The sequence below is a fragment of the Balearica regulorum genome, chromosome 19, assembly GCF_011004875.1.
Source record: "Balearica regulorum gibbericeps isolate bBalReg1 chromosome 19, bBalReg1.pri, whole genome shotgun sequence".
Taxonomy (NCBI): domain Eukaryota; kingdom Metazoa; phylum Chordata; class Aves; order Gruiformes; family Gruidae; genus Balearica; species Balearica regulorum.
In genome coordinates, this window is record NC_046202.1 from 5,026,863 (window position 1) to 5,049,535 (window position 22,673).

General features: G+C 39.1%; 1 protein-coding gene across 5 annotated transcripts in view; it reads right to left on the reverse strand.

Annotated features, from left to right (window-relative positions):
• The window catches only part of SPECC1 (sperm antigen with calponin homology and coiled-coil domains 1), an 87,908-nt gene extending 76,283 nt beyond the window's left edge, over positions 1–11,625 (reverse strand). For 4 of the 5 annotated variants that reach the window (XR_012838437.1, XM_075771821.1, XM_075771825.1 and 1 more), the window contains exons 1-2: positions 11,264–11,414; positions 536–712 (exon numbers count right to left, since the gene is read on the reverse strand). Coding sequence is in view for 3 of the 5 variants with exons in the window: in XM_075771821.1 (XP_075627936.1) it covers positions 536–682 (147 nt within the window). In the remaining 2 variants the exon portion in view is untranslated. Of the gene's footprint in view, positions 1–535; positions 713–11,263; positions 11,415–11,565 lie in introns of those variants that run through there. The other variant, XR_012838438.1, reaches the window with a different exon arrangement.
• Positions 11,626–22,673: the final 11,048 nt, after the last annotated feature.

The following is a 22,673-nucleotide window of genomic DNA, read 5'->3' on the forward strand; positions in this document are numbered from 1 at the left end:
ATGCAGCAGCATTTCAGGTGTATTACTCCATTTTCTTAAAAACACTAGTTTGACAGAAGTTTCTGCTATTTTTAAAATATCTGTATAGAAAGATAGGATTCATAAAATGTGCTTGTTCCTCTGCAAGTAATATCTTTTGTTAATAGCTTTTGCCTTGAAGGAAGAGAGGCACAGATTTTTAGGAATTCTGGAAAACCATTAATAAATCTCAATTTCTTTACATGTGTAACAATCAGTTGAACTAAGAATTTGCCATTTATTTTTCTCCATCTTCAAAGTTAAGACAATTCCCTCACACAGACAGCATAAGAGAACCCACTCATACCTTGTACGGCTACAGTGCCTCCCCATTACATGCAAAATATTTTCAGAAATGTGCATAAGTCTAATATACAATACAATTATAATGTCCCTATGCTTAATACAGTGGTTGAGCCCACCACAAGTCTCAGGGTGTAGTAACATTCCAGGATTAAACCAAAGCTTTAACCTGGAACAAGGCTATAATGCTCACAGAGTCCCTACTGATTAGTACCTTGCTGAGCCGAGATTCAAAGGCAAGCGAAGTCGAGGACTTGGATGTCTTCATTCCTGTTGAGGTGGTGGAAAGCGATTTTCCTCTGTCAACCCCATGACTCCCTTGTTTTGCCATTGCATTCCAAGGCCTGGCAGTACTCTTCATTCTCTTCCCAAATAACTCAGTCTACAGACCCTAAAAAGCAAATAAAATTTTATATATATATATATATATATGTATACACAGACACACAAAATATAAACTGTCTTTATATCATCTTTAAGAGAGCGACAGAGATATCTGGCATCAGTTTAAAGGGCTGAAAAGGCCATGCTAAACTTTAGTCCCTCTCTTGTACACATCAAAAAACAGCCTAGAAAATATCTCAGAGCAGGTTGCAGCCACTTATATTTTTCACAATGTCTGGTAACATGAAACACCACAGAAGGAACACTGACTTTTGTTGGGACTGTGTAAGTCAGAGACTTCTATCAGCCACAGCAGAATACCTGCAAATGCTGAAGCACAATGAAAAACTGAGAACACTGAAGTCCACAGCAATTGAAGACAGCCTTAGGATAAAAAGAAAACTACTTCTCTTACTGTTAGATCCAGTATCTTCAACTGAAATAATATTCACTTTTAAAAAGTTATACAAGAAGCAAGTTTCCTCAGTTGTACAGAAAATATATCTTTAACTAATTAGAGTCTTCTAGAGAAGCAGCAGTTGATGTTGCCACAGTGATAAAAACCTGTTTCACAATACCAAGATTTACAAAGCATGGTAAAAAATATCAACTTCCTTGCAAACAAAAATCCAGATCCACTATTCCTCAGAGATAAGCTTATGCAAGAGAAATCCTACCAGGAATCAGCAAATAGACAAAAATTCCTTTTTTTGGATATAGCTGAACAAATTTAACCAGCCAGCAAGAACAACTAGTCCATTTCTCTCAGTAAGTAGACTGCTGCCAATTAAACAGCTAGCTCAACTCTTGTAGATCTAAAGCCATAAATTTTCACCAGCCATTGTCCAATCCAAACTGGGAGTAGAATACCATAATTAGTTGGATTTATTATTTTTTAAGTCCCACTAATCTGCTGAATTTGGAGTGGGAGGGAAGGGAGATTGCTTGATATCTCCTCCCTTCCCCCACTTCAGCATGAGCAACATTTTTCTTCTGCAGCTTCATTTTCTAAAATAGACACAGAATGTAGCTGCATATCAGTCTCGTGTAGGCAAAGGCTAACTTGCTTCTTGTCTGTTGAACAGGTAACCAAAAGATGTACAAAGAGATCAGATCAGTGTCTCAGCTAGAGGAACATGCTTGCAGCAAGTACACGCTGCTTATCGCACACGAGTCCAGCCGGGCCAGTGTGAACCTGGACAGCAACCCTCTGTCAGAGATGCCAAAACCATTTCTTCCTGGCTGAGTCAGTAGAAGGTCACATTTTATATCTCAATTTGCTTTATACTTTATTTCACATTCATAAATAAGAACACTCACTGAACTCATGGGAAAAATATCTGTTTGGGGCCAAGTCGTATTAGACACTGACAGCACCTCCCAGGTGCCACGATGGTCTATTTAAGGAGCGTTTTGCTGCACAGAGGCAGAAGGGAATGTCAAGTGCTCTGCTGCTGTCTTATGGAGAACAAAGCTAGCAAGTGACATTTCCTCTATTTACCCTTGGTGCATCTTGCAGGGAGGGCTGTCTACCTTCTCCACAGCCCTAACCTGTCAGCTCCTAAATAGAGAAATAAAAAAAGTTAGTAGTTATTATTACTAAGTATAGTCATTACTCCATTAAAATTCTTAACACATACGTGTGGAGCCATCAACTGATCTCATTAGAGGAGAAAGCAGAATAGTCTTTGTTGATGATTATGCTGATCACCCGGCTCCTTTTTTAAAGCACTGACAGATATGTAAGCTATATTACAATAGATAATAATGTTTAGCATTCCCACAGTTCATAATCTACCTTAGCAAGCTTTGGCGCTTTACATGATTTAATAAGCTACTTTTTAATGGGCATACCATTCACTGTATGTATATGGGTGAACAAGCAACTACACATGCAAGCTATCTTCCTGATTTGATCTCCAAATTATGCAGATTTGGGGTTTTGTAGATCCAGTGGTTGCACATGCATTTTGCTTTATTATACCCTTTGGATTTCTTCATAACTGTATCTCATACTTTCCTGCCTTAAGCTGTACAGATGCTTTCCTGATAGCCTAAAGAATTTAATTTTGAGTCATCCATGGCATTTTAAAGTTGCAGCACAGCAATGTGCTCATTAGACCGTGATGTTAGAAGTAAAAGGAAGAGGTACTTAAAAAACCCCTGAAAACCACAACTCAAGAAATCCAGCCAGTAGCCTGAGGCAAACTGGCTTTTTCATGTAATGATAGACGAATCATGTGTAAATTGTTATCATTTAATAATTTTTTACTACGCCAAGCAGATGAAACTGAAACTGAGAAGAGTATATTTGGATTTATTAGTGTTTATTAGTTTTCTATGTATTTGTATGGGAATCAGCATTTGTAAAAGATGGAGGAAAGGCTTCTCATGTATTTGGCTAAAGATTTCAATCTCTGAAGTGCGATCCCCATACTTTCCACAGGCCTTATATGTACTTCAAAGAAAAAAGCCAAGTTGCACATATCTTAAGTAGCTTTCATTCCTAGATAGGTGACACTTTTGAGTTATTAGAAGTACTGCTACAGGAGAAGTACTAAACAAAACTACTTAAGGAAAAAAAAAGCCCTGCTGTTCTTGGAGAGCAGGAAATGCATTCTCAGAGTCAACATCAGCTTTTCATCTCCTCCAAATTCAATTTATTGCATTACAGGAAAATAAACCAAAAAAAGCTTCATGGAAGTTGTGGGCTGTTGGGACAATGGGAAACCCAGAAGTTTAGTATCATGGAATGGCTCATGGACTGAGTTCAGTACATAGCAGTGAAGTGTCAACCAAAATATTAACTTAGCTATATAAAATGGCTGCAGCCAGTTAGCATTCAAGAAACCTAACCTTCGCAAAGAAGAGACATTTCTCTAATCCTTGTGTAAAAACAGCACATACAGGGTCAGTTCGTAATAGATTGTATTTTAAGAAATAATACAGAGCTTTTTATCTATTTGTCTCAAAACACATCATTTTTTAATAGGTGAATGATTAAAAGCCAACACAATATTTAAATCTGGAAAGATAAATAAAGAAACAGATAAGAGCTAAATATGCTGGGGAAAAAAGAGCATAAGGACAGCGCGCTATTAATATAAGCCACTAATATATCCTAATATACAAGATAATAATGACTGCAGTTTTTGAAGAAGCTCAGGTGAAAAGACACCTGAAAGGCACCCTTCTGTCCCAAATCTTAAACAAGCCAGCAGTTTGTCAGAGCAGTGCAACAACAAAATGGCAGCCTCTGCTTCCTTGATGTGATTTTCAGAGCAAGGCTGGCAACAGTAGCTTGCAGAGACCATCCTTCTGAGCCAGCAGAAATTACTTTGAAAGAAGCCAATCATGGTCATAAACTATCCTTGAATTAGTGCTTGGGAATGGGATCACCACTAAATTTTTATTGCAGTTGAATGGATCTTGGAAGACTGTCCCTTTCACAAGTCAGGACAGAGGTAGTATATTGGTTCTCATACTGTAACTATGACAGCAGGATTTTCTTCAACACCTTTTGCACACAACCTTCCAAGCCTTGTGTATCTGCATTTCTGTGTCTGTGAAACTGCCACCGGGTAACGGCTCCCAGTGGTTTTAGAATATACTGATAGAAGTCAACTGTATTTTAACTAAATATCAGCATTTCCTTCTGAAAAGACTCCAGAGAGATTATTAATTGATCTCTAGGCTACTCAGAGAAATCTGAAAGAGAAGCAGCTTTCCAGAGACACAACCAAGCTGCTTTTGCAAATACAATGACAAAATCACTAGTTTTATGCCCACTATGTCTCAATACATTTCAGATGAGACATGCTTCTGCTCACTGTCCCGGAAGATGACTCACTTTAAGCAATGCTTGGAGCTCTGTGATTTTATTTTTCATTTCTTTCTTCAAATTTCACAGGGAACTTTCCTTATGAAGCAAACAGAATGCTGCCATCCTGAGATTCAAAGTCTGTCTGTCTTTGGTATCAGTCAGAGAAAGTCACTAGTAGGCCACAATTAAATCCCTGTAGCACGCTCTGCTTGAAGCTGTACTCTGAAAACATGTAGAAATTGAAGAAGCAGCTCCATGTTGAAATGAATGGGGGTTCACACCAAAAATACGTTGCTTCAGAGCAGCAAAATCAGTTCTTCTGTCAGTCACTTCCAAACTGCAGGGGGTTTTAGGGTGGGTTTTGTTTGTTTTTAAAATCTTTTATGCTCAAAAGTGCTGGTGTCTGAATACCTCTCTCCTCTGAAACAGGTGCTGCAAGTGAGATAATCTGAGAGTTTACAAAAATATAAAACTGGTCCTGATGGAGTTTTTTCTCTCAGTAATCCTTAGAATTCCCTGCAGGCAGAGTCTCTAAAAATTCAGGCCATGTTATATAGTTCACCCCTTCTCACCAGTATTTTAAAAGGGTATTTGGAAAATTTTGATGTGGAATATTTTGGCAGTTGGCAGAAGTTTTACAAGGGAAAGATAGTCCATTTTACTTGAAATTTTGCTGGTTTATGAAAGATTGAGAACCTAGACCTTTCTTTATTAGTCAGTCCACATGCATTTATTAATAAAAGTCTTTAGAACCAGCCTAGAATTATTCCTATTTTATGGCTAGAAAAACTGGGTTCAGAATTTATCCTAACTCTCACAGGCAGTCGGCATCAGTAGAAAGAACGCTAGGTCTCTTGGATCTTAAGGCTTGGCTATCCATCAAAGGAGTAATTCACCAGTCCTATAGAATAAACTTCTAGGAAACACATTCTGCTGACCATTAAAGGTTGTTTTACTCTGAATAACTAAAAAGAATAGATACATTGATTTGAATGATGACAAGCAGTATTATTCCACAGTCAAGAAACCTAGCAGCTTAGTATTAAGTAAATAAAAATCATTAGCATATCTGCACAAATGAAGTCACATAGGAAAATTCCTGTTGCGGGGCTGGAGATTCAAATTATCTCCATCCCATGTACTTTACACAATTGTTTTGGTGCTCATGTCTGCATGTAATGCTACTTGCTCAACAGGACAGTCAAATTAAAGCAGTCATTCAAGTTGCTTTGGGAAAAATGAATGAAAAAAAGAATTATGAAAACTCAGTACTAGATCTGGAGAGTAATGTACCAGATGGTAGGTTCATTGAGACCTGTGAATGCCCAGCATTTCTGAAAAATGAGGTCAGAAGACCTAACTTTGCAGATAGGACTCTCAAAGGACAGAAGTCTGTGACTTCAGTGGGTTAAAACCCACAGTCCCCAGTGCCATTTTCCTGTAATTCAGTTACTTTTCATTACATCAAAAGGTCAGACTATTCCAGAATCTTTATTACACATTCTTATGAAATCAAAGCACAATTCTCTTCTGGGTTTTTTTGGGGGGTTTTTTAGCATGTAAAATTTGCACCATGCTTGTACTGTTTTCCTTCCAACCTAATCAATTTCTGCTATTTTCAGACAAACTATCAACTGCAACATAGAAATATCTAACAAGTTCAGTAAACTGTAAAGCATTTTCTAGCGGTATGTAGGAAGCTATATGGCAGGACAGCCAGCTGGGCTAAAATAGAATTCTTTTCTGCCTTTCACATCAATTCACTTTAAACAACAATTTTTAGGCTTGACAGATGCTTCCATATGACTCATCTTGATTTCTTAGCTGAAATCAGGAATCAAGCCAGGGTCACAAACCAGGGACGCAGATAGTCCAATGCAGTAATTGGTAACTTGGAGATAGGTGGCACAGATGAAAAACTATTTGGAAGTAAGACTGGGCTAACAATTAAAACCAAAGTGTTTACTCTCTTTTGGTCATCTTTAGCAGCTTTCCTTAGGCATCTGCAGGTGCAAGTGCAGACACTTGCTGGATTGTTGCAGGTACAAAGCTTAGCTTACATTAGAATTGGAAAAAAATTAGAAAGAAAAAATAATCACAAGCCAGACCACCTTTTTCCATGCAAACACAACTCAAAGGAACAGACAAGAAATGCCCATTTCCTAAAATCTCATCTCTAAGGCTCCTCTTGCTTTTGCTGGCCAAAGAAAGAATCAATTCTAAACCTGACCCGAAACACTAAGCAGTGATTTCCTCTGGTCTACCTCAGATGACTTGCTTTCCAATCTCATTTGCAGCTGAATTTTCATGTTTTGCTGGTAAAGTACCAGGAGACAAGACATCACTTGGAAATTTTCATGTCCAGACCACATGTTACAGCAGGGAAAATTCTGCTGGGTTTATGCATGCCTCAAGCAAAGGTGGTTTTAGTTTTTTGGGGGTTTTTTGTTTGTTTTTTTTTTTTTTAAACTTTCAAGAGCAGAGAAAAATGTACATACAGCTAGGCAGTTATAGAATCCAGGTGCTTTTGCAAGGAGTTAAAAATGTGATAAATTTTAGATATGAAACAAATACGCAGAGATTAAGACACATACATGCCCAGGGTCATCCAACTAATCATTAGGAAAATACAAAACAAAATACCAGTCCCAGGATTTAACCACCAGTGGCTCTGATACAGCTTAGTAGTCACATCTTCAAAATCTTCATTGTGCTAAGGTTGCCTGAAGATTGTATTCTCACATGAAAATTATTCTTTTGGGTTTTAGTTTGCTTCACTTTGTTGTAATAGCTCTTCTGTAGGACTCAAAAAAGCTCAGAAGAACACTTTCAATATGGCATCAGATGAGAACTTTCTTGAGAGGGCACATGGCTCCCTTCCTCTACAGTATAAGCAACTACTGCAGAGCCAGTTTCTTCCCTTCCCTTCATGGTATCAGATGGAACCACAGAGTCAATGGAAACTCCCTTGGATCTCCCAAAGACAAAGTTACTTTACCTGTGGTTACAGTGGTAAGAGACAATCTCACAGGTTTGTGTTGTTTCTTGCTTATTTCCTTAGTGTGTTTTCTGTAATTCACTAAAATGGATATTTATTAACCAGTACATAAATATACTGAATGGTTACAAGGATGTGTAAACTGCATCAGAAATGGCCTAGGTGAGGACATTTCCAGCTAGCTACAAATGACAGGTTTCTGCCATCAACTCAGCTTCTAAAGCCATCCCAACAAGGCTGCCAGAGTCCAGGTTAGCAACTGCAAAACTCCATGTCTCAACAACGCTCCAAAAAAAATTCCCTTCCCACAGCAACACTTAAGGTCATTGATGACTTTTCCAGGCACGGACAGACAAGAGCAGTACAAAACCTTCAGCTCACCCTCCTCCGCAGAAGTTCTCCCCGGAGTTTTGGGTTTGTCAATTTTTTTAATCTTAGTCAGATCCAATTAAAAAAAAAATGCAGAAGTTACAACAAAATCCTTATGTGTGCATATGAACAAAGGATTGATTTAGCTGCATTTCTCTTGTCCTCGTTCCATATTACTGGCCACTTATAAGACAGGAAAAACCAGACAGCTTTGCTGCTACTTTAGCTAAAATACCCAGAACTGTCATCCAACACAGTGACTGATGCTTAAAAATCAAGCCAAAGCTGTACTTTAAGATGCCTGGGAACATGCTCCTCCTGCAATTTAAATTACACTGTTTGTACATGGATACTCAATCTCCTCCTCCTCCTCCTTCCTCACACTGATTATCTAACCAGTCACCATTACACATCTCAGAAGAGAAACTATGCCACCTCCCTATGACCCCTGATCTTATAAACAGAATGAGGTAAGAAAACAAAAATCCCAACCTATCTGTAATTTTTCTACTCATTAGCCCTCCAGAAGGACAGCGACAACTACCAGCTGGATGGTGTGACACCTGAAGAAGCTATGAAGCATAACTGTATGCTGGCTATCAGTAAACAGCCCACCATGCTTCTCTGGTTTAAATAGATGCATCGTCTTGGTAAGGTTCAAAGGCCAAAAGACTGCTATAATCTTTCATTAACTCCAGGACAGAGATGTAGAGTTAAACGTGGCAATTCTGAATCACGTTCATCACATTACTGGTGGAGGCACAGAAGGAAAAACACATAATCAGAAGGGTAGGGTGGCAACATACATTTGTAGCGAGACAGGCAGGGGCAGCATATTCTCATACTGGGAGAGCATACATGAAAGCATGTAGTGGCGAAATGCACACACAGAGGTTATCCAATCAATTACAAATTTTATCAAGTCACATCAAAACTATATCTAGGAAGTGATTCCACACTACGGAATTTGGAGAATGCATTTTTATAAGTTGTAGTTTCCTCGTTACTTCAATGTATGACAAGCAGGGAAAGTATAACAGTTTACATAGTGCTAACATCCGCCCTTCGGAGAGGTAAGTCAAAGGAGATTCAGGAAGGTAAAAATGATGCATTGATTCCAAACTTCCCTTTTGAAGTTACAACCATGTTATAATCGCAAAGAATTAGGTCACACTGGTCTTTCCCCAATATGACTCTGCCCTGAATAGATGGGTTTAATTTATGTTCAGTATATTGCAGGTTGAGAACAAAATGTTTTAGAACCATTTCAAGGTAGCTACTCCTCATTAATCCAGGTTCTTTGAACTACTGTCCCAGTGAATATAGCACAAAGCAAGTGACACATATGGTTAACACTTCATGTTTTGCCAACCCGCAAGAAGGAAGAAAAGAAGGTTTCATTTTAGATAGAGCAAGAGCTATATAATTGCTAAAGATATTAAGAATAATTACAAGTGGTTTGCCTGATAATTACCTGTCATTACGTTTTTCTGTAGCATAGAGGGTAGATACATCTCCAAGAAAGAGAAGGAAAGATCATATTTTTTGGAATGGTAGAGAGACACAGCACCTGGCTACGTGGTAATCTTGGCTGGTACATGCACACAGACTGGCAGGTTCTCTGTCCCCTCAAAGCACAGACGGATGATATCGCAGTCAATACGCTGGCTTGGGATTCCACACAATTCTATCCTCAGCTCCAGCACAGATTTATCATACACCTCAGTCCTATAATCTTTCTATGCCTTAGTTTTTCCATTTATAAAAATGGGATCATAATTGTTTACTAAATAGCGTATTTATGAAGATACACTCATTCACGTACCTTCAGAAGGAACCCACAGAAAAAAAAAGTAAAAATGAGATAAATCAACATCTGCCACACAGCGCACAAGTGAGCTGCCTCACAGATTGCCACATGCTGGGATGTTTCCCTGACTCCCATTTTCCATCTATCACAATGCAGAGAAATAATTGAGATCTGGAAGCTATCCCTTAAGGAGATCTTTATCCTCCATTAAAGTGCAGAATAGACCACTTAAGAGTTTATAAACTAGGAACTTCTGAACATTTATATGAGTGACAGTGTGAACTACTAACAGAAAAAGAGTTCTTTGCAAAGACGAGGACATAACTCAAAATTGCAGGAGAAACTAGAGGACTTCTGCATTTTAAAAATATTCATACTGAACAGGAACAGAACAGATTTAGGCAACAGTGTCAACTGTTTACAACTGTTACTTAGGGGACCACTGATGGACTGAAAGACCCCACCTTGGTGTGCTATATAATGAAATGAAATTGGTTTACAACTGAACTAGAAAGGGAAGGGGTAGTACATACATGAGAATAGCTCATCCTAACACGCACACGTGTTAGTTACCCGTCAAATTGTGCAAAGAACACTGTATTTCAGCAAATCAAATATCCTCTCTCCTGCTGAGGTTATGGGGCAGAGAGCACTTTATAATTTAGAAAGGGTAGAAGAGAAACATGCAAAACAGTCCCTTTTGGAGGTGAGGCAGAAGAGATAGGTAGGGGACATCTAGAAGAACTTAGACTGTGTACAAGAGAAAGGGGTAGAGAAACCCTGTTTTCAAACCAGTTCTACCAGTAGTCCTTTACTGCTACACGTACATGACTTAATTAACATCTCTACAACTTTGCCATATTGCATGCTATATAAATGCTATTATTATTACTATTGTTATTATGATCAAGCTTCAGTCCACAGTACAATTCTAAAGACAACTGCTAAACTGCAATAATTAAAGGGTCCTGCTGAGAATCTGAACAGCTCTTTGCTGTAGTGTTGTAAGAGGGTACCCATCTGGCGTGCTCCCCAATGCTTTCACTGATCCCCCACAGAGATGCTAGCTGCCAAACCTATTTGCTTAGCAGCTTCTTCCTTTCTGCTCTTTCTTGACTGGACTATCTGAATGTGCAGTAGCAGGGGAAAGTCTACTTGTGCTCCTGCTTCGTTTAACTGTCGGAACACAATCTTAAATTGCCAGAGAAGAAAGCAGAAACAGGCACAGAAACAGCTTCAGCCCTTCCGTCAGTAAAATCTATGTAGCCCAGCATAAGAAAAATACAGTAGCCTGCTCTCAGGCTCACATGGTGGGATTTTTTTGTTGTTGTTGTAATGGCTTTTAGACCACCCTCAGCCCATTTTCAGCTAATGCAGAATTGTTTGCACTGTACATTTTTCGTTTCACGCCACTGAGTTTTAAAGTGAGATACTATGAAAAAAGTGGTGTTGAACAAAGCAGGTCCATTCACTCTAAGAATATATTACTGATCCTACAACCCTTCTAGAGATAATACAGTTCCCACCTTAAAAAATAAAAGATATTTAACATACTTACAGTAAAAGCTTGTCCTCTTTTCTGCATTAAGAAGAAAACTGCCTCCCACTAGCTTCTGACAGCATGTGCAAGCCAGACTAAAAATTCAGGGCTTGAGTGCTTCCCTGAGAGGAAAACCACATTGCAGCGAGACACAGAGAGCTGCTTGAGAAATGATTCACATACGGAAGCAAGCTGGCTTCACCAGTGCTTTGGCATTCAGTGCACACACGCACACACATATGCACACTTGCTTACTCAGGGGAATGAGAAATAATATATTTTCATCAAAGCAAGGAGGATTTATGCCATTTGTATCCCACCTCCAAAACTTTGAGATGCTTCAACCTGTAAAGCAGACGAAGAGTTTCTTTTGGTATCCTGTCATCCTCAACAGCAGAACTGGTCACTGGGCAGAGAGCGTAAGCCCCAGACTAGTCCGCATGATCCAATCAAGTTAAAACATGCAGTACACACTATGTAGGAAGGGCAAGCAGGTGGCCATAGAAAAAAGGTACTTTTCTTTCAGAGTAAGCTTTTATATTTATATTAACAACCTTTCCCCCAGAGTGCCAGCAATCACATCCAGGACACCTCACGACATTTCCCTTGCCTCCATCATTGCTCCACAAAAGTGGAAAAGTGTGTGTGTGCAGGGAGGGAAGATACATTAAGACAAAGACTTTTACATAAGAAGCGTAAAAAAAGTTGGACTTGACAGAGCTAGGTTAACGGTTGGACTTGATGATCTTAAAGGTCTTTTCCAACCAAAATGATTCTAAGTAACTAGAATCAGTCCTGAGTGACTTCTCTTGAGCTGTCCAAGAAGCGTCAATCTGTTCTTTGTTTAGAAGAGAGCAAATAAGGGACAAGAGAGTGAGCAATGCTCAAGAACACTCCTCTTTCTTAAGCTTTCTGAAGAGAATTTAGTGTCTGAAAACAGGAAGGAAAGGGCCAGAGGTCTTAAAGTTAAAGCAGGCAATGATAGTATCAAGTTGGAGGAAACTGTAAGTGATGCAACGAGAAATCAAATCCAAATGCGAATTTCAAACACAGAAACCTAAGATGCGAACTTGGCTTTTAGTTTGACTCTGCAGAGAGGGCTGTTCACTCTCTGATGTCTCTGACCTAAGACATTCAAACTGTAACTATGGATCAGGAATTCTCTCCTGAACCAGAGAGGAATCCTTTCCCAGAAGCATGGGCCTAGCATATAAGCAATGTTGATGCTACAGTAGTAGTCTCATAATAAGAGATAGGGAAGATTTACAATATGATCCTAAAAAAGAGTTGCTGCATCTGAGTAGTTCAACCTTACCACACCCTCTAGAACTCCCTACTCTAGGTGTCAAAGCGGCTTAAAGGAAGCTAATGTTATGCCAAGAGTAAATTTATGTTGGCACCACTACTGTTATCGCAGAGTAACCAAACCTTAAGACACAGAGTAAGTCCAAGCTGAATCTGTTCTGAAGATTATGAAATTTGGATCCAACTTTCTTGTGATATTCTTAAGAGTGGGGAACTCTTGCCTTCAGATCTTAAAACACCAGAACAAGAAAAAAGACCACATCATCACTTATTTAGCATGTGATAATAGTCTATATTTGGCAGGTCTCAAGCATACATTAATAGTTATAAGTCCCTAAATGTTCAACCAATCATGCCAGGTGCTATTCCAAGTTCACTGACACCCACAGTACCAATCCTTCTATCCAGCCTACTTTGCCAGTTTCTTCAGTACCCAAGGACAGGCTGTGTGATCACAGGTAGAACTTACCCATTCTATATTTTTGTACATCTAACATTAAGAGGTTTTGAGATTATTCACAGTTCAGATAAGATGGCAGTACTTTGTCATTCATACTAACAAAGTTATTTTAGATATTGTGATCTACACACACCACGTCTCTCCTCCCTGAGGAAGTGATGCTACATTCAGTGATGCATGCATAGACAACGAGGTCACTTAGGTACCCAATGGAGGGCCTGCAAATCACTCCCTCTGCTTTGATGATATACCACCTTCAAAACTGAACAGACACAGTTGAAAAATACTGACTCAGAAGCAAACAACTGCAGGTCCCTGTATCCTGAACTCATAAATGGGAGGGACATCAGTTACATACTGAAAAGCTTCTTTGTCTGAAGAAAGCATGCATTTTTTGGACTGCAGCATGCTGTCTCTTTGCCATTGCTGGTGAGTTCGTATAGGCTCAGTGGGAGAGCGGTGTTGTCAGCTCAATAGCTTTTCCTATCCTTCATCCAAGAGAAATAAAGAACTGAAATCATGAGGGGACTGAGGAAAGGAGATGAGCTACTATATTTCATCCACAAAGGTATTTTTAGCTTTGATAAATATAACTTGACCAAAGCCTAAAAATGAAAATGCTTAGATGTGAGGAGACAGTCACAGCATTTACATGCTTCAGCTTTTGGTAGACAGGCTGGAATAGTAGCATACAATTTCCCCAAACCCAACAAGACCAGACAGTACATTTGTTTATTTAGAGGTTTTCTGGTAGCACTTATTGCTATAATTATCTGATCCCTTTACTTAGACCAAAGAATTAATCAGCACAAAACCTTCTGAATTGAAAAATTGCCTTTCTGTTTAATGAACAAAGAGCCCAGAAACAGACAGCTAAAATGAGCTGGCCATGCTCATAAAGAAAACTTGTGGCCTGTCCAGGGCCTTAACCATAATTACTTTCATGCAGCCAGGATGAGAAAACAATTTCAAGGAGTGATATAAACTTTTTTAAAGAATCTGCCAGGTTCTCACCCAGCTGGTAAATTTGGTTGTCAGACAAAATAACAGTGAGCATATTGCTTGCATGCTGCTCAATCCACTAGCTCCCACGACTCTGCAACAAGGTATGAGAGAATAAGACCAAACCCCACTATAATCAATACACTTTTAAAATACTGCATTTGAGGAATTTAAATGCTTTATGTTGCAACCTGTATTGCCTGTGCAATTTTACAAGAACAAATATGGATGAGACAGAACTTAATGGAATGGGCAAAGGGCAGAATTTCTAGTGGCACAGCTCATTTGAGAAGCAAATGCACAAAGAAAGAGTGTGGAAAAAAAAGGCTCACACAAGGAACAAGATTTAAAATATCTTTGCATTTACAGATATTTATGCCATATTTAACTGCTTTTGTGCATGCAACAATCTTAATTACAAAGGAGAAAAATTCCATAAACAAGGCTATTATGTCAATAACAATGTCTTCTTAAAGCAAGTCTCTAATTCAGTTATAAGGCTTGGAACATCACTGTCTGGAGTTATAAAACCAAAAGTAATTACAAAGTAAAGTCTGCATCAGACAGTGGGTATTAGTGGAGTCAGGCAATGGCTTTTGGGACAGTATTTACTCTGTGTTTTCTTCCTTTTTGTGCATAACTGATACAAATTTCTTTATTTTCTCAGTTCCACTTCAGATGTCAGGAAGTTCAAGCAGCTAGTGGACATTTGCAGAATGAATCATGGGGCACCCTGTTCCATTTTGACAAAAACAACTGCTGTTCAGCTAGCAAGATGATGCTGATGAAATGGGTGGATAGAAAGAGTGAACTCCTGCAACTGTTGCCAAAACAGCAGTGCAAGAAGGCTGTGTGCTGATTTGGAGAACTCAGATTATTTTTTTTTATTCCCCCTGCCCCGTTCCTAAGAGACTATTACACAGTTTCATGTTCTCACTCATATACCTGGGGGGCTCAGCCTGTGGCATGGCTACCAGCTTTGACCTGCAACTAGAGAAAATATTTGTAGCTGGAAGAGACTAGAATCATTAAATTTGGAAAAAAGTCAGATATGTTTTATGGGACACAGAGAAAAGAAAAACAGCTTCCTCCAGTGCCTATTGCCAAAATTTCAGAAGACCAGACAACAACTTTAAACTTTCCAAGGGAACAGCCACTAAGTCAGTCAGAAATAGAATTAGGAAACTGCCTGTTTCAAAGTAAGATTCTGTAAGAGGCGCCAGCATTTTTCAGCATTTCTGTCATTTCCGAGTAGAACACTGAAGAGTTAACAGACATCCATCTACCAAAAAAAGCTAACCCACAGAGAAAGACAAAATGAGGAAGGAAATCTATGTGGTGAAGGAATATTAATTGTATTTTATAAATTTAAAATAAAAGTCTCTGATCACTTTTGCATACATTTATCCAAAGTTTATTTTTCTCTGCAATTTTCACTCATCTGCACTCTCTTAGGTGTCAGACGCACAGCAACAAACCAAGGATAGCTTTACTGCAGTCACCCTTCTATTAAAAATGCAGATAAATCTAAATATGTGAAAAGGCAAAACTCGGTGGTCTTCCCTGAAAGAGGAAGATAAGACTTTCAGTGTTCTTTTTTACTTAACTGAATTTTTTTTATTTCAATGACTAAATGAAAGGGAAAGGGAATATCTCCATTCTTTATTATTCCTCACTCAATTTTCTGATATATAGGTTATACTGTGGCACTCATTAACAATTCATAGAGAATCACCATATTCAAGTAGTACTACAAGTTCTTACTACCTACATAGGCACAATACTGCACAACCCCACTTGCTCCTTTTGCTTATTGCCCGAGAAGGATCACACGCTGGAAAAGCTAGCATTTTATCACCTAACGGGAGAGGAATTACAACAGGTATCCATTAGAAACACTAAGGAGCCTTGAACAGAAAACCATTTCATTAAATTTTTGCTGATCACTGACAAAGGGAAGCTGTGCAGGAAAATTAAGGACTGGAGAAGATGTGTGCTGGAGGCTGCCTTCGAATTAAAAAACCCCAATGGGATGGTGTAGGAATGCCCCACTGCTTTGAACTTTTTGGTGCATTTCAGGGTGATGCAAATAAAAGACCTGAGTTGTCAGCTTTGTTTCAGAGGGACTTGCACTGGAACTGCTGACAGCTCCTGAATGGAAGCAGAACTGCGGGGTATGCCTAGATGCAGAGAGTGCATCACAGGGAGTCCAGCAGCAACAAAAACTAGGACAAATTAACAGAGAAAACTGATGAAGCACAAGGAGTTCAAGTCCCAGGAGACAAACAAGACCTCTAATGTAGATCAGGATTTCAGGGAAAAAAAAAGCTATTGGTAAGGTTTGGTTCCCCATATAGCAATGTCTTAGAGTTTCCATCTTGTTCTTACCCTCTGCATCTTTTACAGATTACTTGAACAGCACCAGCTAATCATTGTAGTAGCCTAATAAGTCATTTTTTTTACAGGTAGGGAAACAATTACTAAATTACTGACAAAATATCACAAGCTAGTAAGGATCTACAGTGCCCATTGATTTTAGTTCCCATATAAGTCATCAGCAGTTTTGCAAGAGACATGCATATTGTTATACATAGACACCCAGAATCAGAGCATAAAAGTTTAGCTTTGGTGACCTAATCAAATCCAGAAAGAGGGGGAGAATCTAAATTAAAGTTCAGCAGTCCCTGCAAGACAGCTTGTATGAATGAGCATGTTTGCTGTTGCTGCTGCTTAAACTTTCAAATCATCTAAACACACTTGAGAAATTTGACCATGCAGCTGAAATTTGAAGTAGCCAAATACTGAGATCCTCCTGGTATTAACTGCTGTGTTGCAGAATAACTATTAAGAAACATGCAGTGGTATAACGCAAGCAAATTCTGAGATGCTGGTTCTGCTTTCAAGGTTTCTTATGAAAACAATTTTCTTGAATTTCTTGGTTAGAAATCGTAATTACTTCAGATTTTAGAAAGTCCAAATTTGGCACACAATAAACATTATAACTAAAATCAATTATGAGCATTTTTAAGCTCAGCAAAAAAGATCTTAGTATGTGGATCATGTTGCCTGTGAGGCAGGTAAGGACAAGTATCAGCTCTTCATCAGCATGAACTCCTCCTCCAGACAGGCAGAACTCTTTCCATCACAGAGGTGCACAGTACCGCTTGGTCAGGCTCTGTCACGTCAGTTGTCCCCACACACAAACACGGAAAGTGAATGCAAATTGCACCTGTCCTGAAGGTCCCTAAGCTCAGCCTCCCATTTTCCTGTACAGAATAGCTACACCAAACAGCCCATTACACCAATGAAAGCCTCCCTTACCGAAAGATAAAAGGCCTAAATGCCAAAACCAGCAGGCACAGCTAATGAAGTGGGAGAGCAGTAGAAACAGGTTCTCAGCTTTCCAAGTTTCTATAAAAGCAAATGATAATTTACAATCTCCAGCAGACTAAGATAGGAGGGTAATGAAGCAAGATAACAGATTGCACAAAAAGGAAGAAGTACCCTACGGAGTTTGTGACTGGTTTACCGTAAATAAATAAATAAATGAAAGCAAAACAACCCCCTGAGGTGACAGAGTTAGCTTGAGGGACATTAGTGATCCTGTCGTGTGGAGAAGCCTATAGAAACAACTACCATTACACAGCAAGACAGGATTGATTGGCTAAGCAACAGGAACTTGGGAAGAAAGCAGATGTGAGAGAAGGAAGGGGAAAGATTAGGAAATCCAGGACAGTCACTCTGGATATTGCCCAACAACACTGCTAGCCCAGAACCTGACAGCTGAAGGCCCAGAGCAAAAAAGTAGTTTAGGAATACAGAGAAATTAGGAAACAACACATAAGCCTGCTCAATTTTTTTCTACTCCGGACTAAATCACCCAAGAACTCTGCCTGCTCCTGTGGCAAGTGGAATATCACGATTTTGCATCCTACATTAGGATTAATTAGTTCACTTGTTGACAGTATCAAAAGACCAACCAGGTGTTGGCTAAGTCGAGGAGATCAACATTTTCCTATTCCTGCAGGAGCTTGCTGGTTGAAGGCATGCTCTCCAGGGAAAGCTTGGTCTGTCCCTGCCCATGTAACTGTCCTCTTATTCTCTGATCTGAGGACAGATGCCAGAATCAATCTTACTCCTTCCAGTACCATTAACATGCACTGTAATTAAAAATAAGAAATATGTTATTTTTTCCTCTTTGATGTTGCATGGGATCTCATTCAAACCGTGAGAACAACAGCCTAAGCATTTTGCCCTGTTGTATCTCAGGGAGCTGGAAACCTTCTACCAGCAAGAAACTCTTACAGCAGTTACCATGGTGACACTGGTAATAGATATTTAAAAGCAGCTCACTTATAATCACATCTATTAGATATCAAGAGGCTTTAGTAAGAGAGACACAAAAAGCTTGAAACCAGGGAACCAACCAGGCTTAGTGATGGTATACGTGGACAAGAAATTTATGGAGGGAGAGATCTGCTTATACCACCATTCAGCTGGACACAAAGGACTCCTGTTCAAATCTGAAATGGCACTGAAGCTTGCAGAATAAACTATTTTTAGTTACTTAAAAATTGGTTCTGAAAGCTTCATTTCAATAATGGTAGCTCTATGAATCCTTTCAGAGAAGTCATTTCCAGAACTATTATAAAAAGCTGTGCTACAGCTCATCCCAAATTAGAACCAGGAGCTGCTGGAAATTCCCCAGCCTACCCACGTCACCTGGAGGGGGTTCCTTCCAACAGAGAGGTCAGTGGCAGCTGCAGATAACTTTGCTTTCTGCACCCACCCCGATGGCCTGACACCAGGGAGCCAATGAGCCCCATTCCTACAACACTGCCACAAACTCAGCTCGAAAGGGAGCTTGCCTCCCCATCTGGAGGGTTGGGCACCCTAAGGGATAGTATCGTATCGCTTTTTAGATGTTATTATTCAGTAAGGAAACTCAAATCTGGATAAACACAAAGCTCACTGAGTTGAGGAGGTATCTTTGGTGATATAAATGTTAAATAACATATTTCTTTCGGTTCTAGTCCATAGTGTTCCAGTCCACTGGAATGTAACGAAGAGAATCTGCACAATCAGATCTCTAGATATGAAGCCACTTCACCAAGTTGGCTAAGCCGGTGTAACAGTCATCAAACTGAGATTTCCTTTCTCTTTTTGCTGCATATTTCCATGACAACTTTCCTCCAGTATCAACTTCTTTATAGTGGAAAGGTCTCTCAAAAGAGAATTTAGACTTCTATAGCAACAGCTAAAATCCCTGAGAGATGACGATGTCTGAAACTTTATACAGATCTTTTTTTAGACCATGAGTTACAACACCAATGCATTTCAAATTTCATAGGTGAAAACAGAAGTATGTGTAATATTAGGGAAATTGTGAAGAGGGGAAGGAGTAACTTGCTGAAGTGGGGACAAACACAAAGAAACCACCTTATTTTCAAAGAGGACGTGCACTTTGAGATATAAAATGTTAAAGATAGCAGACAGGATCAAACAATCGTCTTGAAAACCCACATCCTGCTTCTCTGAGTTACAGAACAGAGTCACAAGGAACAAGTCTGCTGATCCAAAAAGGAGATTTTATTGAAATATCTCTCTCTGCAGTCTATCTTATATTGACCTAAAGGGAAAAAAAAAATAAAAAAAAAATCAGTGAGCCAGGATGCCTTTTCAGTTTTAACTCTCATATACCTGCCATCTAGCTACAATCTAACCTTTGTTCAGTACTTTAGCTGTTTGCCATGGCAGCAACAGTATTTTCCAACATGGAAAACGTGGCTACCTCAGAAGAAAAAAAAAACCTGCACTCCCCAACAAATAAATTGGTTAAACTCTCATAAGCCAAGGGAAGTACAGAAAGTTAAAGCAACTTTCCTTCACTGAATTTAGGTATATTTCACAAAGCACTTTTCCAATGCTCTTTCAAACCTAATTTTTTGGTTTTGTTTTTAAAAAACACATTCACAACCTGGATGAGAAGTAGGAAAGCATCAGACTTCATATATAGATGAGAAGACTATAGAATGGAAACATTAAGTGTTATTAAGTGCTGTTGCCAGAATCAGAGCCCAGCGGGCCCCAGCACACTTCCTTTTGCAGCCACTGAAACCTCTGCTACACGAGGGGCAAGGTCAGTGAGCAGTGTGACCACCTGCAAAGCAGCCATACTTTCTTCTGCTTGTGGTGTGACAGAAAGCTTTTCCTTTTTTCATGAAAATATCCAGTAAGTGATACCCTCTTTCTCTCATCCCCCTAGATCATCACAGTTCTGGTAAGGGAAAAAGGTGCAGACATGTAGGCATGAGCAAAAAAGAGTGGATTTAATCTAATTATTATTGACTTCCACCTTCAGCCACTTCTTGCCCAGTTAGATAGCTTCAGAAAAGACTCTAGAACTCACAGTTTTACAAAATAAAGTTGAGCACTATGAAAACTTTTTTTTTTTTAAATAGCAATGCCAAAAATGACAGCCAAAGCCTATTCAAAACCTAGGAGCGCTACAACTAAGAGACATGTGCAAAAACAGGATTTCAGACAAAAAAACCAAGGTTTATTCTTTCTGGAGAATATTGAAGTGTGGGAGAAAGACTGAGTCACTGTAAAGGTCAAGTGAAACACAATTATTTAATATCCACATGTGCTGCCCTCTGCTGAAACAAGCCGCTGAGCACATTGGAGCATTGTGTCCATTGCAGGCTGTAGAAAAACTCATGATAATCTGCACCTAATGCTGTCATCACACAGGAAAGAGGCACACTCCTGCAAAACAAAAATGTTTCATCTGGAACTAGGCAAGGTTAAAAATAACCTAAACTCTTACACTGGACTTAACAGCTCCAAGATGAAAGTCTGATTTCAGGCACAGCATTCAGACAGTAAGAGCCTGGTGAAGGAAGAGGATCAAATGCATTGGCATCTGCAAATAACAAAGGTTTACAGATTTATATGAAAGAAACAGCTGAAAGTTTCATTTGAACAACTTATTTATCAAAGATGTGTTGAATTCTCAGATTCTCGCTCCAAGCCTTAATCTTCCATCTGATTTCACTCACATGAAAAGTCTGTTTAGGCAGATGAGATTATTCAAATACTCAAGCACATGTATTTGGTCACAGAACAGCATGAATGGGAAAAGGAGAAAACTATTGAAATACTTAAGGAGGCAAATATATATTTACTTATAAATATTTTTATACTAAAAATATTTATAAATATTTATAAGTATTTTAAATAATTATATTTTCAAAATATGTATTTATAAAAATATATGTTCTCCAAAACCCAGGAACAGAGAAAAGAAAGTCAAAACAATATTCCAGTTATACACGTAAAATGGCAGTGCTCAGGGTCCAGATCCAACATATCTTTTTTTCCCTTAATGTCTTTAGAAAATAGGCTTTGCAGTGTGACTTCAAGAACAGCCCAACTAGGTTATTTTGGATCAAGGAGAAGATTGAAATCTAAAGTTCAAGGCTCCTTGGGGAGATCATCCTGCCAGCAACCTTCTCTACCTTGTAAAGATACTGTTTTAGTAGATTTTAACAGCACACTTTTCAATGGCTTCTGGCCTTAAAAATAAGAAAACCAACAAACAAACAAACAAAAGGAGTAAAAAAAGGAGTGGAGAAGAGCGCTGAGCAGGTGGACCCCACTGGTCCAGCCAGTAGAGGGCAGTGGAATTTAAGAGGAAAGTTGTGGGAAACGAACTTTGTATAATGAAATATTTGAAGTGGTAAAGCCATCAATTTAAATTGTTATTTGAACCTACCTATCCAGTCCTAAACTAAGACATAAGCAAGACAAAGACAAAGGATGAAAAAAGAAAATTGCTTACTTCAGGATCTCAAGAGCTACATTTCAGGGCATCAGGAAGATTTCATACTTAAGGCATTGTTGAAAAATAATTATTAAATCTTTAAAATAATTTTCAATTATTGAAATACACTACTTTGAAGCATCCTATTGAAGACATTACAGCTATTTCTCAGGGGTTTAAAAACCTATGGGTAACTTTTAAAATTAAAATAGAAAAATATCAAAAAAGAAGTCAAGAAAGCTATTTTTTTAAGGCATACCTATCTTCACTTGTGGTGAGCTGAACAGAAAACTGGTTCTACTCCACAAGAACAAGAAAGTAAAATAAGCTGAGCAAAATGCAACATAAGCAAAACACATAGAAGATTTCTAATGTTCACAGCACCTTGTTTACTGAGGGTTAAAAGCAACATTTCTCACCTCATTACCAAACAGAACAAGCTCCCAAGAGACAAGGTTTCTATACGATTTGACACAACCTAAGCTTGCAGTTTGTGGTGGAAAGACAGAATTTCATTATTCTCTTTTGAGCTATACAGGTCCTGAAGTAAAATTGCTGCTTTAGGCCAGAGGCAGCCGAGGTTTCCTTCCAAAAGGCTACTGGAAATGGCCTGACACTCCACCGTTTTCACCTAGCCTGTAGAAAACATGGAAGAGTGGAGATACCTTTTCTGAGCTCAGGCTCGCAGCTCGTACGCTGAGGTGCCATGAGGCTCTTCAGCTCTCACCTCAGACGATGCTCGAAGGCTGTTGGGGCAAACCGCAGGCTGTCCCGGGCTCCAGCCCCCCCTCACCTGCAGCCAGCAGCACCTCAGGTGTACCACAGCACTGAGCCCC